Raw genomic sequence first — 13,040 nt, 5'->3', positions numbered from 1 at the left:
TTCCCCCACGCCCTGCCTCATTCCTTCTTTTTTTCCCTTTCCCTTTTCCCCTCTCTCTTCTGGGGAAATTCCAACCCTGCAAAGCCCACACACTAAGCTCAGAAAAGAAACTACTTCATTTTCCGTGCTTATTTTTGCCTGATAAAGCCCATTTTGGTGCTAACAGCCTTCAGTGCTTTACCTCCCCAGGCAGTCTGGTGCCATTCCATCGTCTCCTTAGCACAAGGAGCCTGACACCACTCACAGTAGAAGACAATCCAATAATATAAGGATGCATACAGTTCTTATAACCAATTTGGACTTCATAAACCTTGGGCAACCGTATTTCCTATATTAACATAGTGTGTTTCAGAAGCTTCTGGACAGTGTAAGATATATATCTTATATATAACACATAAAATGTGACAAATTATAGTTAAAAATACTGAGGAAATTTTTAGCAAGAATTATTGAAAGGAAATTTTACTTTCTGATATAAAGTAGATATATGATGGGATTTTCTTCCTACTACAGGCAGCTCTCTAGAATGAAGTATTAAATACCAGCTAGCTGGTCTCTACTAGCACAAGCTTTATATTTTAGGAGCTCTGAGTGGATCTAAATACTTACCATATTTCAATAATTGTCTAAGGCAAAACAAACAGCTCAATATCTCAAGAGTCACAGTCATGTTTGCTAATTTGACCGCGACTCATACATATGAGCGAGTTTGCTTAAGGGAATATGCACGAGATCTCGGCAAACTTTAAACAACATCCTGTAATAAACTGTGTTTCCGTTTTCTGACATACTATAAATTTCATGAAGCTTTCTTTTTAATTAGAAAAGGTCTAAAAAAATAAAACACTGTACAACTAATGTAGCCCAGGAAGTAGCTTCAAAGTGATTTACTTTCATTTTAAATATTTATTTTGTGTTTTCCTAGAATTTGCTTTAAAATGCAGAAGATTTATTAACTGCCTCGCCTGCTACTGCCACACAGGAGGTTGATAATGGAATCTGAAGGTTTCAGCTACCTATGGTGTTTGGAAGCAGATCTGAGATCATAGGATAAGCTATTCTAGTCAGTAGCAGTGTTCCCATTTATTTTTATTACGGCCAAACCCTCATTTGTTTCTGTTAGAAAAAAAAAATTAACAGTGGTAACATTCAAACTGTTCATTTGAGCTCAGACAGGATAACAAACAATCCATAGATATAAATTGGTTAACTCCTTTCAGTCCTGCTCGTTTTGGCTGTCTACAAAATTCACACACTGGTTTATTCTAAAGTTCACTAACTAAAAGCAATCATCAGCACTGAAAAAATATTTTACTCACTTTCAGGGCATCCCCTTCGTTGCCCTCCATTACTTCCAGAATAAGTGCAGCTAGTATGTTAAATCCTTGACAATAGCCAACAGATTTGTTCCACCTGGCATAAGCCAGCAAAACCCGTTTTAATACCACTCGATCTTGCTCTGCCTCCTGGCCGCAGTAAGAACTGCAACCAGTTCGGTGAAGGTCCTTTACAAGGGAAAAAAAAAATTATTTAAAAAAAAAAAGAGACAAGAACAGACAGAAAAGATGTGTATTTTCCTTCCCCCTTTAGTTTTCCCGCCTGTCCCAGTTTTCCTTCCACCTCCATCCTCCCAATACATATTCCCAAAATTGATGACAATGTTTCTTTTTTAATCTGTAAACCTTTAGCTTACTGAAGAGAAATAGGTTTAGCAAGCTCTTAAGTAAACAAGTCACCTAAAAGATGTTCATATGAAGCTGTCACAGAAGATATTAACAGATATCTAGGTTTCAAAGAGGCAAGACATAACAGCTGCTTAATTGAACAAAAACCAGCAAGTGTTTTTATTGATGTATAAACAAACTACTAAGCAACTAAGTTTTCAAAACATAAAAAACCAGAAAGTGTCCTTGAGATTTAAACAATTTGTAAGTGAAAGGTAAAATGTGCCACAAATTAATATCTATAAACTTAAACTACCAAGTGCAGATGACAACTGTAATAATCAGGAACACAAAGCATTTTGCTCCCCATACTCTAGTTAAGGTGACTATTGAACACAATCCTTCCTAAATAGAGTAATACCTCCTAAATAGGTAAACAGACTAATATTAAAGTCACCACAACAATACAAATCTATTAAGCTCTTCCCTAAAACTGCCCACTGTTTAAATACTAAATGTTAATTAGCTGAAAAATATACATAGACAAAGGTGTTTTACTACTGTAAAATAACTGAAAAATGCTCAATTGGTGTATTATAAAACATACTTTCTTAATCCCAGCAAACATTTGTGTTTATTTATAGATAAGAGGGAAAAAAACCTCACGTTCTTCTCCATTAAACTCCAGTATTTCTTTTCAAATAAAAAAGTAGAAATTGAGAAAAAAAAATCAGTAGTAGCAATTTTTTTCCCAGCTAATACTAACCATACCAGTGCACGAGGACCAGAGATGCTAAAGAAACAATTTCAGTGAGCTAAAGAGAATTAAGATGTAATTTTTGCCAAAGCAGTTTCAGAGAACAAAATAAATCCAAATTCCATCTATTGAAAAAAATTTTCAACTTTTCATTCAAAAATTAAAATAAAGTAACAAATTAACTGTCTACCTTTACTATCTGGATGCCCATAGAGTCATCATCAGGATTACTTCTTTCATTGAATGTGAAACGCATGGTTTTATCCCAGTCAATGGCTATACTGTGTAAGTACTGATCAGCCAGCGTCAGCCAAACCTGGAAATACACAAAGGAGCTCAACGAAATGAATTATTTCTCAGATAAAACATGAACAATTTTGATATATAGTTAGATGAACCTCATCAGCTTCACCCATATGCGATCTACTGCTAGACTTGAAATAGGACTGTATCTAAAACTATTTTTGCACGATTAAAGTAACACCTTGCTCCCCAAAACAGAAAGGAAGGAAACAGTTAGCATTAAGTGTCCAGATCTGTGAACTGCTTAGAAAGATGCAAGTTCGTTGTCAGAAACTGAATCTACAGGCGTCCTTCAAGATGGAAGCACATTCTCCTACAAGGACCCTCTTCTAACTCAGCTCTTCTAACTTCATAACCAGCAAGGCGTTTTATAAAAAGGTAACACTGCTGCAGGCTTTCCTCAAATTCAACCATGGATCCATCTCCTGGAAACCCCACAAAAGAAATCTAGTGGTGCTTCTCTTTACCAGAAGTCTCTTCTGATCAACTTTGCAGAAAAAAAGAGCATCTAACATTACCTATTTGGGATTGATCTGAAAGTATCATCTGGATCAGAGTAACTTACCCTTTACAAGAGGGCTTCCTAAACTGTTGGTGCTACAGGGAGTTCTGAAAACAAATATTTTGACTATTTTTAAAGCCTAATAATTACCACTCCAGATTTACGCATGTGTACCTAAGACAAAGGCTGGACCTTTATTAAACATTTGAAGAATTCCTGAACCATGAAAGACACATGACAGATCATACAAAGACAACAAGTAACAATAAAGGATCTTTCTCTTCAGGAAACTGAAAGAAGTCATGAAAGCAAATTGGTCGAGTTTTATGTCAGTCGTTAACTCACTCAAGTGAGAAAAGCAGTTCAGACACTTCCCCCAGATTTAAACACTTAAGATAGTTGCATGATGATGAATTTATAGACAGCTCCCAGAATCTCATGTTTTCTGCATTTGAATGTCCCTTCCTACACTTCTGCAAAGCCACCCATGCAGAGGAATGCCGCAGTTCTGCCTCCCAGCAGTCCTTGGCACTGCTGTCATCCTACTGGTGTTGTTTGACTAGATTCTTTTCCTCTGCCAGCCCCAGAAAACAAATGTCACATGCCACAGCAATAATGCAGATGTCACCCTGCTCCTTCTTCTGCCAGCAAAGGAGGCAATCAGCATGCTGCCAACACAAAATGCTTCCTTTATTTTGGTATCAATCTTAAAATCATTGTGAAACCAGGGAATGGCAGTGAAAAAAAACACATCCCTTCTTTGGTTCGCATCATGTGGTCACATGTGAGGAAACAGAAATGGGCAGAATGAAAAGGGAAAGACAGAGATCAGAGTTGGATGATGTGGCAGAGCGTACCCTCAGCAAGTCTTCTGATGACACAAAACTGGGAGGAGTGGCTGATAAGCCCAAGGGCACCTTGACAGGCTGGAGAAATGGGCTCACAAGAACCTCATGAAGTTCAACAAGAAGAAATGCAAATCCCGCACCTGGGAAGGAACAACCCCAGGCACCAGCATATGCTGGGGACCGTCGAGTTAGAAAGAAGCTTTTCAGAGGAGCTGGGGGCCTGGTGGACACTAAGTTGACCGTGAGCCAGCAATGTGCCCTTGTGGCAAAGGCGGTCAACAGCCTCTTGGGCTGCATCAAGCAGAGCACCGCCAGCAGGTCGAGGGAGGTGATCCTTTCCCTCTGCTCAGCACCGGTGAGACACATCTGGAGTGCTGGGTCCAGTCCTGGGCTCCCCAGTACAAGAGAGATACAGACCTATTGAAGAGAGTCCAGCAAGGGGACACTAAGAGGATTAAGGGACTGGAGTATCTCTCCTATGAGGAAAGACTGGGAGAGCTAGGACTGTTCAGCCTGAAGAAGAGAAGGCTCGTGGGGATCTTATCAATTTATATAAATACCTGAAGGGAGGGTAAAAAGAGAATGGAGCCAGTCTCTTTTCAATGGTGCCGAGTGACAGGACCAGAGACAATGGGCACCACCTGAAACACAGGAGTTTCTATCCAAACATCAGGAAACATTTTTTTTACTGTGAGGGTTACTGAGCACTGACACAGGTTGTTCAGAGAGGTTGAGGAGTCTCTCTCCTTGGAGATATCCAAAAGTCACCTGTACACAGTCCTGGGCAACCAGCTGTAGGTGGCCCTGCTTGGGCAGGGGTGTTGGACCAGATGACCTCCAGAGGTCCCTTCCAATCTCAGCCATTCTGTGATTCTATGACCTCTGCCACTCATGTACTACAGAAAATTCTCTGAGAGACTTACTGCAGTGTGGGAAAAGAACGTTTCAGGAAAGAAAAAAGGCTGTTAGATGGATATAATGATTCACTGGAGTTGTAGATTAAAAATAAAATCATAGCAGTGCTAGAAAAACAATGCCACTGTAAGTCTTCTATTTCCTTACCCCTGATCTGTAAAAAGGAATAGTTTGGTTTGGAAAGACAGCAAAAAGAAAACAGGAAAAGGAAATTAATCTGATGCATCAAAAATATATGTATCTACATATATTTTATAAAGCTTTAAAAATACTCTTTATATTAAAATTACATTTCTAAAGCTGAACTTGTGTGACAGTTTTATAGAAAAGATGAATACAGATGCCTTTTTTTTAGGCTAGGGAACTTCAAATGTTGTTGAAGAAAACAATAAAGTTTAGCAAAATCCCACTGAACTCTTTCCTACAACACCAACTCAGTGCAATTTCCCATTAATGGCGCACTCTACCACTCTACATCACTCTTGACTCTGGACTTCCCTGATTTAGGCAATTTGTCTTTCCCCCATCAAATGTTTCTATGAGCATTCTTGTCAGCACTAGCATCTATCAACTTCACCCTCACAAGTATGACAGCCTACACTGGAGATGTGTTCTCCTTTCAGCTGATCGTCAGCTGCAGAGGCAGCTTCACCAATGCAATTCCTTGAGTCTGACAGAATGAAGCAATAACATCTGCACCAGAATAAGTTACCTAAGCCTCAAGGATAAAGAGCCTGACTATTGAAAATACCATCTCTACCTGTCTCCAGCTGCCCTATGAGGTCATCACTGAAGAATGTAAACTAGGAAAAATCCCCAGTGCAACTTAAACTTAAAACTTCCAAACGTTTGCTAGAAACCACTGATAATATTGATGTCATTCACCTCTCCTGAAAAACTCACAGGCAATATGTCCCACAAAACGTACAGGTCTACTTACTTTTCTCCGCCATTCTTTCGGTATGCCTGTCGGCAATCTGGCCACTGCTTTGAGTGCATCATGCCACTAAAAGCAAAAGCATCCAAAAAGGTATAAAATCCACCATTAGTTTAATGCAACAGTATAGCAACATTTACAACACTGCAGACACGCACATTCGTTTCATTTTACTGCATACATCTGAGAGTTTAACTGCTTAACCCACTCACAGGGAAAAGATAGATTATTTACTTAAAGATATAACAAAAATATAATATTCTAGAACATAAAGACTTATAGATATCCGAGTAAAAAATGAAAGCCTATTGCATTTTTCAAATACTAATGGAACAGCTTTTGATGCAATATTTCAAATAATATGATGACATTAGGATGACAGATGCACTTTTGAACTGGAGCAAGTATCCGAATTGAAGAGAACACAGTCCTTCATAAACTCAAGAGAAAAATGAATCAAATTACCTGCTGAAAACCATTTTGACCTAAAGATGGTTCAAGAGTGAATTTCAATTTTGTATCAACCCCTAGAAACAAAAAGGAAAAAAAAAAAATCATGGCCATTATTTTCATTTAGCTCAGAAGGAAAAACAAACCAAAACACAATTGAAATAAAACCACAAGATTTCAGCTACATGTTTTAACAACTACATTTCAATCTGTTTCTGTGAATTCCTGTCTTCACAGTGGATTCAAGGCACATGTTAAGAAGTACACGGACAAAAGGTTTTTAAAATGCAGTAATACCCTCTTTAATGATGTAGTTCAGCACAACTGACTTCACTAAAAATCATGTAGTACACTATTCTACAAACTGTATTTGTACACTGCAAACTATGATATGCATCCACAGAAAAAAATACAGTTTCCTTCCACCTATTTCAGCTTCTGGACATTTAATCACTCAAAACTCATTTCTAAGTTTGGGATGCTAAAATTATTTTATTGCTCAGAATATCAAATTTTTTATAACTTCTCAGCACATAAAGCACATTTGGTCAGTATTCTCACTTAGGCTTAGATTTTATTTTGGCTATTATGAGCAAATTCTTTTATTTGTTATAAAACACACCTGCTAATAGTCTATGAAATACAGTATTACATAAAATACTAGGATCTCAAGTTTGGCCTACACTAGATCGTGATTGTGGCGCTGGAGTATTCCATAGCACAAAGAACACTAACACCTTTCATTGGCTTTATATCCCACAGGTTCAATGTGCAGCTCTTTGGTCCTTCAAACGCCGCTGTCCGGAGCTCAAGTGCTGAACACGGCGTCCCACCACATCCCCCCCTCAAGTCTTCTGGCATAAAGCCTTTCTTTGTTTTTCCTCAGTAATTTAATACAATGGATATTTAAAATTATGTCAGGCATAGCTTCTTGTCTTTCTAGAATATCAAGCCAAACATTTTTAATATATATTTTGATAGCTGTATAAAAAAAAAAAAACAAAACCAAACCAGACTTTAATGCTGCAAGGTTTTAAGTATGTAAAATCCATGCTAATCAACTCACCAGTAATACTCAGTGCTTTGGAGGACTAAGCCTGCAAGTCTGACAGAAACCCAGACTGTAGTGGCATTTGCTAGTTATGGAATGTAAAATGCCTTTCAGCATTTGCATACTGACATGGTGATAAGTAATTTAAAGCCTTATTGCCTGATCAATATGTATTTAGACACAAAGCCTTCCCCTTCAAGGTGTGGGTTTTTTTCCTCTGGTGGGGGAGAGGGAAGAGAAGGAAAGAAAATTCACACAAAATCCAGTTTTGTTCAGAATTTTAGCACTTTAGAATTGTATTACTGTGACCTGGGGATTGGTGCTTTCATTTCCCTGCTTCAGATTTAGAAAGACATGCTTGTCAGATCTAGAAAAATAAAAGCTTCAAACCATAATAGGTCTTGGAAAAACATTAAAGGATTAACAGTTATTCCTGGAAGTAACTGTTTATTAGTATTCTTCCCCATAACACCACTGGCACTCAGCAGGGACTCCTAATAGGTAAAACTCTTCATAATAATTCAAAGCAACGTAACAATACCAGTAACCTACTAAGATAATTGTATCACGCTTGCTGTAAATGTGAAAAAGTGAGTCTCATTCCCAAGCAACCTAGTGCTAAGTACTGGAAAACCCTCATACATACAAGAAAATAGCATGACCAAGAATTCCTTTTGTTATGGCAACAGATGTTGACATGTTATCTAACACTGCCTTGTAGCAAACAAGCAATAGTGTGCCAAAATAATCGTGAATTCATTTCCAGCTCGGCAGCCAAATATTAATCACTTCACAGTTTTCTAAGGCTTAAAGATCCCAGTAACAACTTCTCTCTTTGTCTTATAAGCTTCCTAAGAAAGACGCAGAGACAGCCAAGTCTGCAAAAGATCAAGCACAGTAAGATACAACCAAAAAGTAAAGCAAAATGTATCTATCAGCTACATGAACATCATGACCAGGGAGCTCACACAGGGGCCCAGATAGCTGTCTCTCTTGATTAAATGAGACTGAAATGAGACCCTTGAACCTCCATCTACAAAAGTTTACTAAATCATGGCAGACAATTAAGACAGGTGTGAAAATTACTAGAAGTGAGAATAATGTGGTAACACTGGACTACACGGCACACTGTCTTCAGTATGGCGAGGAACCTCTCGGTCAGGCCATACACTGTAACCTCTTGTGGAAGGCATGGAGTCTCGGTCCCCTTATTTGTTCCCAGTTAGAAATATTACGAAAATCAAACTACGTGATGGTTTTGTGACAGGGGAGGGGAAGAGCCGTGGGGAGTGATCTACAGACCATACAGGCATGGTTCCTCACTTCTATCCATTTTAAAGAATTTACATTTCCTAAAACCAAAAAAAACTATTACAATCTTGTTCAATAAAAATACAGCAAGTAAGCAAGTAAAAAAAAGCTGTAACACAATTAGTACAGAGAGTGCAAAGAAAGGCTATACCCACCCAGGAACTTCCCAGGGCATCTGCAGGAAGGCAACCAGCAAGCTGGGAGCAGCATCTCATTGCCTGTTACTTATTTCTGGCACAAGAACCATCCTGCTATGTGCAGTTTCTGCACTCTTCACTGAATTTGCCCTTGGACTTTAGAGCTTTAAAGAAATTAATGCCTATCCCGATTCCAACCTCTCTTGGTTTCCCAAACCTTCCTACCTCCATTGTTCCACTTTCCCTAACAAATCTCCCACCCCACATACTAATTTTTTTCTGCGCTCAGTCCTGTCATTTTCATCCTGTCCACTTTTGCCTGCATCATTACCAGCCTTTCCCCAGGGCCTTCTTCCACATACAGTCTTTTCTCCCTTACGCTTCCATCATCTGCTACATCTTACCAGCAACTCTTTTCAACTCTGCATTCAGTTGCCTTCTCCCCACAAACTAACTTAGATTCCCCAACAGCTTCTTCCCCCCTCAGCACCCCACACCCATCCAACCCTACCGCAGACCTTCTGCACTGGTTTTCACAGGATTTTTCCCCTTTTTGTCAATCCTCCATCTCTGGGCCACATTCCTCTCCATTATGTAAACTCTTTGCAGAAAAGACGCATTGGGACCTTATGGGAACTCCTCTTCCCTGCTCCTCTGCATGGACAACCTGGCAGAAATGTACCATATACGCAGCAATAGTTCCTACTCGCAGGGACTGTAAGCACTGTCAGTACAACTCAGCCCTTTTACATCAAGCCAGGCAGGCTATAGCACCATTTGACATAATTAAGTATCATCTCCAGTTCATATACTTTCAACTGATGCTTCATTCCTAAAAAGGGTATTAACTCATGTAAGCAGGAATGTGTTGGGAACACATATGAATTATTAACTTCACAAATAGAAGCACACACAAAGGTACATATGTTCAGCACCAGTCAAATTTCTGAAGGGTAGGGGAATGTCATAATAGGGCCTCGTTCAATCCTCTTGCAACCAGCTCACCAGAAACCACTGCAGAAAAGATATTTTAAAAAGAAAATGAAAACAAAAGAAAAAGAAAGATAAAGACCCACAAAACCCAGTCCCATTAGCTCTTCCATGTAAAATACACAATGACTCCTGACAATGAAAGGCTGTAAGAGGGAAGATTATACCCCTAGGATTTCCAAACCCTAGCAGTCTTACACTGCATGACCAAAATGTAGCACAAGACCACATAAAGAACCACAAGAGGGGAGAAAAATGTTGTGGTCAGCCAAGTACCTGGGTGAAGGAATCAAATCCCCACTCTTCAGCAACATTAAACAAAAGGATGGGGCAAAGTCTAGGATTTTTTCAGAAATACTAAACCAGAAAAAGCACGGGAAGATGATCTGTTCTGATGCATGTATGTAAGCTATAAAGCCATAGCTTCAAACTTACAAAGCACATCACTGTAGGTTCTTGGCTGTACTTAAAAGCAGCTGCTGAAACTTCTCCCATGGAAGGCAAATAAATATTTTACCAAAAACAAACGAGAAAAAAGGCCTAAAGGAGCTTTCTGTGCAATGTGAGTCCAAGCTTGGGGAAAAAAGTGGCAATGTAAACTACCACCTTATTGCTGCTTATTGATTCAGGAAGATTCTTAGCCTTGCCTTGTAATTTATCTCTAAATGTAGATTTTCATCTGCAAAATGAGAGATAAAAGTAACATTCTGAGTAACTCTGCATGAAATCGCTTTTATCAGGAGCCAGAGCTCACTGGGATCTATCAAAGCACATCTAAAACCTGCAGTCTGCAGAAACTTCTCAATACAAACAGACAGCTGATACAGACACTAAGAAAATTTGAAGGAAATTTCATTCAGCTTATTTTTTAAGGGCTCATTAGGTGCCCCGTCTCTATCACTCTGTGAAAGCATGCATCCTGAATGACGCTGATGTATTTACTTACATATGAACAATATGGAAACCCCAACCCTGTGGGATTTCCTAGCTTTAAGATTATGGCATTTGTGGTTATGCTTCCAATCACCTCCCCTGGTCTTTGTGGGAGTGCAAGTAAAAGAATGTCATTATCCAGATAACATCATTATCTGGGATATTAGAAGACTAGTGTAGTAACTCCTACAGACCTCTGTTCCAAGTCAGGAAATCTCCTTGATAACAGCAACCCCATAAACCTATACCAGAATATATCTGAGACCTTATGAATACCAGTATCCAAAACTCATCTCAAACACAGCAGCAGTCTGCATTGTGTGCACACACAGCTAGTACAATGGGAAACTAAACCTTACATATCTCTGTGCACTGCTCTACATTTCAGCAGACCTCAGGCTTGCATGTTTTGTAAACACCTAGGATTAGGCAACTGATCAACAACATTTTAGCTACAAGTGACAGCTCTAACATTGTAAATTGAATTTAAATTTCTAATACTTCATAAAGAAACAAATGATCCAAAATTTTGATGGCAGGCAACTAGAATCTAGCATTCAGTAATGATCACCCATCGGTACTTCTGCGAAGAGGGCACCTCCCTGGAGCAAACGCACGCTGTCGGCTGACCACCTGGTCCTTAAAAGATCTTGGTGCCGAAGCAGGATCCAGAAAAAAACAGCCGCAAAGCCGATGCCCTCCTCCTTAGGAAAGGCATGGTTGAGAATTTAGACAACACCCTACCGCAGACAAAGGCTGGGCGGGAGGAGGGGTCTCCAGCAAGTCCAGACTTAGCAGGTTTAGCGGGAGAGGTCTGGTGAGGCTGAGGGGAGAGCGCAGGGCCCGGCGGTTGGGCCATGCCGGGGAGAGACGGGGAGCGACTGGTGGAAAGCAGCGGCACCGCGGCCCGGGGGGGAGAGGGGAGGGGAGGGGGCAGCGCGGACCGGGCACAGCCACACCAGACAAAAGCGCTGCGAGGCGGCGACGCCGGGCGGGAGGAGCGGGGAAAGGCGACGGGAGAGTTGAAGGGCAGAGCCGGGATCCGCCGGGTGAGGAGAGCGGGAGCCGCGCCCCGGGGAAGGGGGCAACGCGCTGCCTCCCCTCAGGGCCCGCGGACACCTCCGGCCTCCCTCCCGCCCGGGGCCGGCCCGGCTCCCCCGCCGTGCCGCCTCGCACCCGCTGCAGTGCCGCCTCCGCCCGCTCCCCAGCCCGGGGCTACCTCGCAGGCCCCGCTCCCCGCCCAGCCCGGGCGGGCCCCCCGCCGCCTCGGCCGCCACGCCTCAGGCCGCGACCACGGCGCCTCAGGCAGGCCGGGCCCCGCCGAGGCGCGGCCATTTGCCGGGGACCGGGGCCGGCCGCCGCCCCCGGGGCGCAGACCCCTACCCGCGGCCCTCATCGCCCTCCGGCTGCGTCCTCCGAGCCGAGTCGCCCCCGCGAGGGAGGCGGCAGCCCGGGCCCCGCCGCTCCCCCCTCCCCGCTAAACCGCTTAGGGGATTGCGGCCGCCGCCTCGCCGCCCAGCCGCGGAAGGGGAGGCTGTTACCTGGCTCCAAGGTGCAGAGCAGGCGCGGCGCCGTCCGGGAGATGCAGCTGCGCTTCTTGAGGACGTTGCTGAGGATGGTGCCCACGCCGCCGCCCGAGCTCTGCCGCTTCAGGCATCGCCCCCCGCGCCGCAGCGAGCCCGTCAGCCTGTCCTGCCGCATGGCAGCCCCGGCCCGCCGGCCGCCCCCGAAGGCTCGCCCTAGGGCGGCGGGGCGGGGGGCATGGCGGGGCGGGGGGGGGGGCCCGGCCGGGCTGCGCGGCAGCGGCTTTGCTGGCTGGCGGGGATCTGCAGTGCAGAGACAGCGAAGTCGAAGTGCGGGAGAGAAGAGAGAGGACGAGGAGAGAAGAAAGAGAGAAAAAAAAGAGGGGGGGGGGAGAGAAAAGGAAAAAAAAAAAAAAAGGAGTTGCTCCCGCCCACAATCCTAGCATCACTGCCTGAATAAACCAGCAGCCTCTCCTCCTCCAGCACCACCTGGGATGCAGCAGGCAAAGGGGAGCAGCAGCTCCACTTAGAAATAAAGGGATCACAGGCGGCTGTGGCAGGGCTCAGCAGTGGCCAAGGGCTCCAGGACTGCTGCACGGAGATCACCCAACACAGACAGTACTGACACCGCTCACCTGACACCTGTTAACGGGGGGCAATATTGACATTTCTGCTGAGAATGAAATGAGCTAAACATCCAGCAAAGAGACTTCTCACGT

At 42.8% G+C, this 13,040-nt stretch overlaps 1 protein-coding gene across 6 annotated transcripts in view; it reads right to left on the bottom strand.

Moving 5' to 3' along the window:
• TBC1D30 (TBC1 domain family member 30) overlaps positions 1 to 13,040 on the bottom strand; it is a 57,569-nt gene that overhangs the window by 19,158 nt on the left and 25,371 nt on the right. For 4 of the 6 annotated variants that reach the window (XM_074870501.1, XM_074870495.1, XM_074870498.1 and 1 more), the window contains exons 3-6: positions 6,392 to 6,453; positions 5,930 to 5,995; positions 2,612 to 2,737; positions 1,320 to 1,505 (exon numbers count right to left, since the gene is read on the bottom strand). In XM_074870501.1, the coding sequence (XP_074726602.1) occupies positions 1,320 to 1,505; positions 2,612 to 2,677 (252 nt within the window). In that variant the 5' untranslated portion in view covers positions 2,678 to 2,737; positions 5,930 to 5,995; positions 6,392 to 6,453. Of the gene's footprint in view, positions 1 to 1,319; positions 1,506 to 2,611; positions 2,738 to 5,929; positions 5,996 to 6,391; positions 6,454 to 12,339; positions 12,573 to 13,040 lie in introns of those variants that run through there. The other 2 variants (XM_074870499.1, XM_074870500.1) reach the window with 2 other exon arrangements.

Source organism: Strix uralensis, chromosome 5 (genome assembly GCF_047716275.1).
Source record: "Strix uralensis isolate ZFMK-TIS-50842 chromosome 5, bStrUra1, whole genome shotgun sequence".
Lineage (NCBI taxonomy): Eukaryota > Metazoa > Chordata > Aves > Strigiformes > Strigidae > Strix > Strix uralensis.
Note: the sequence above shows the minus strand (reverse complement) of the source record. Positions and strands in the feature narration are given on the sequence as shown.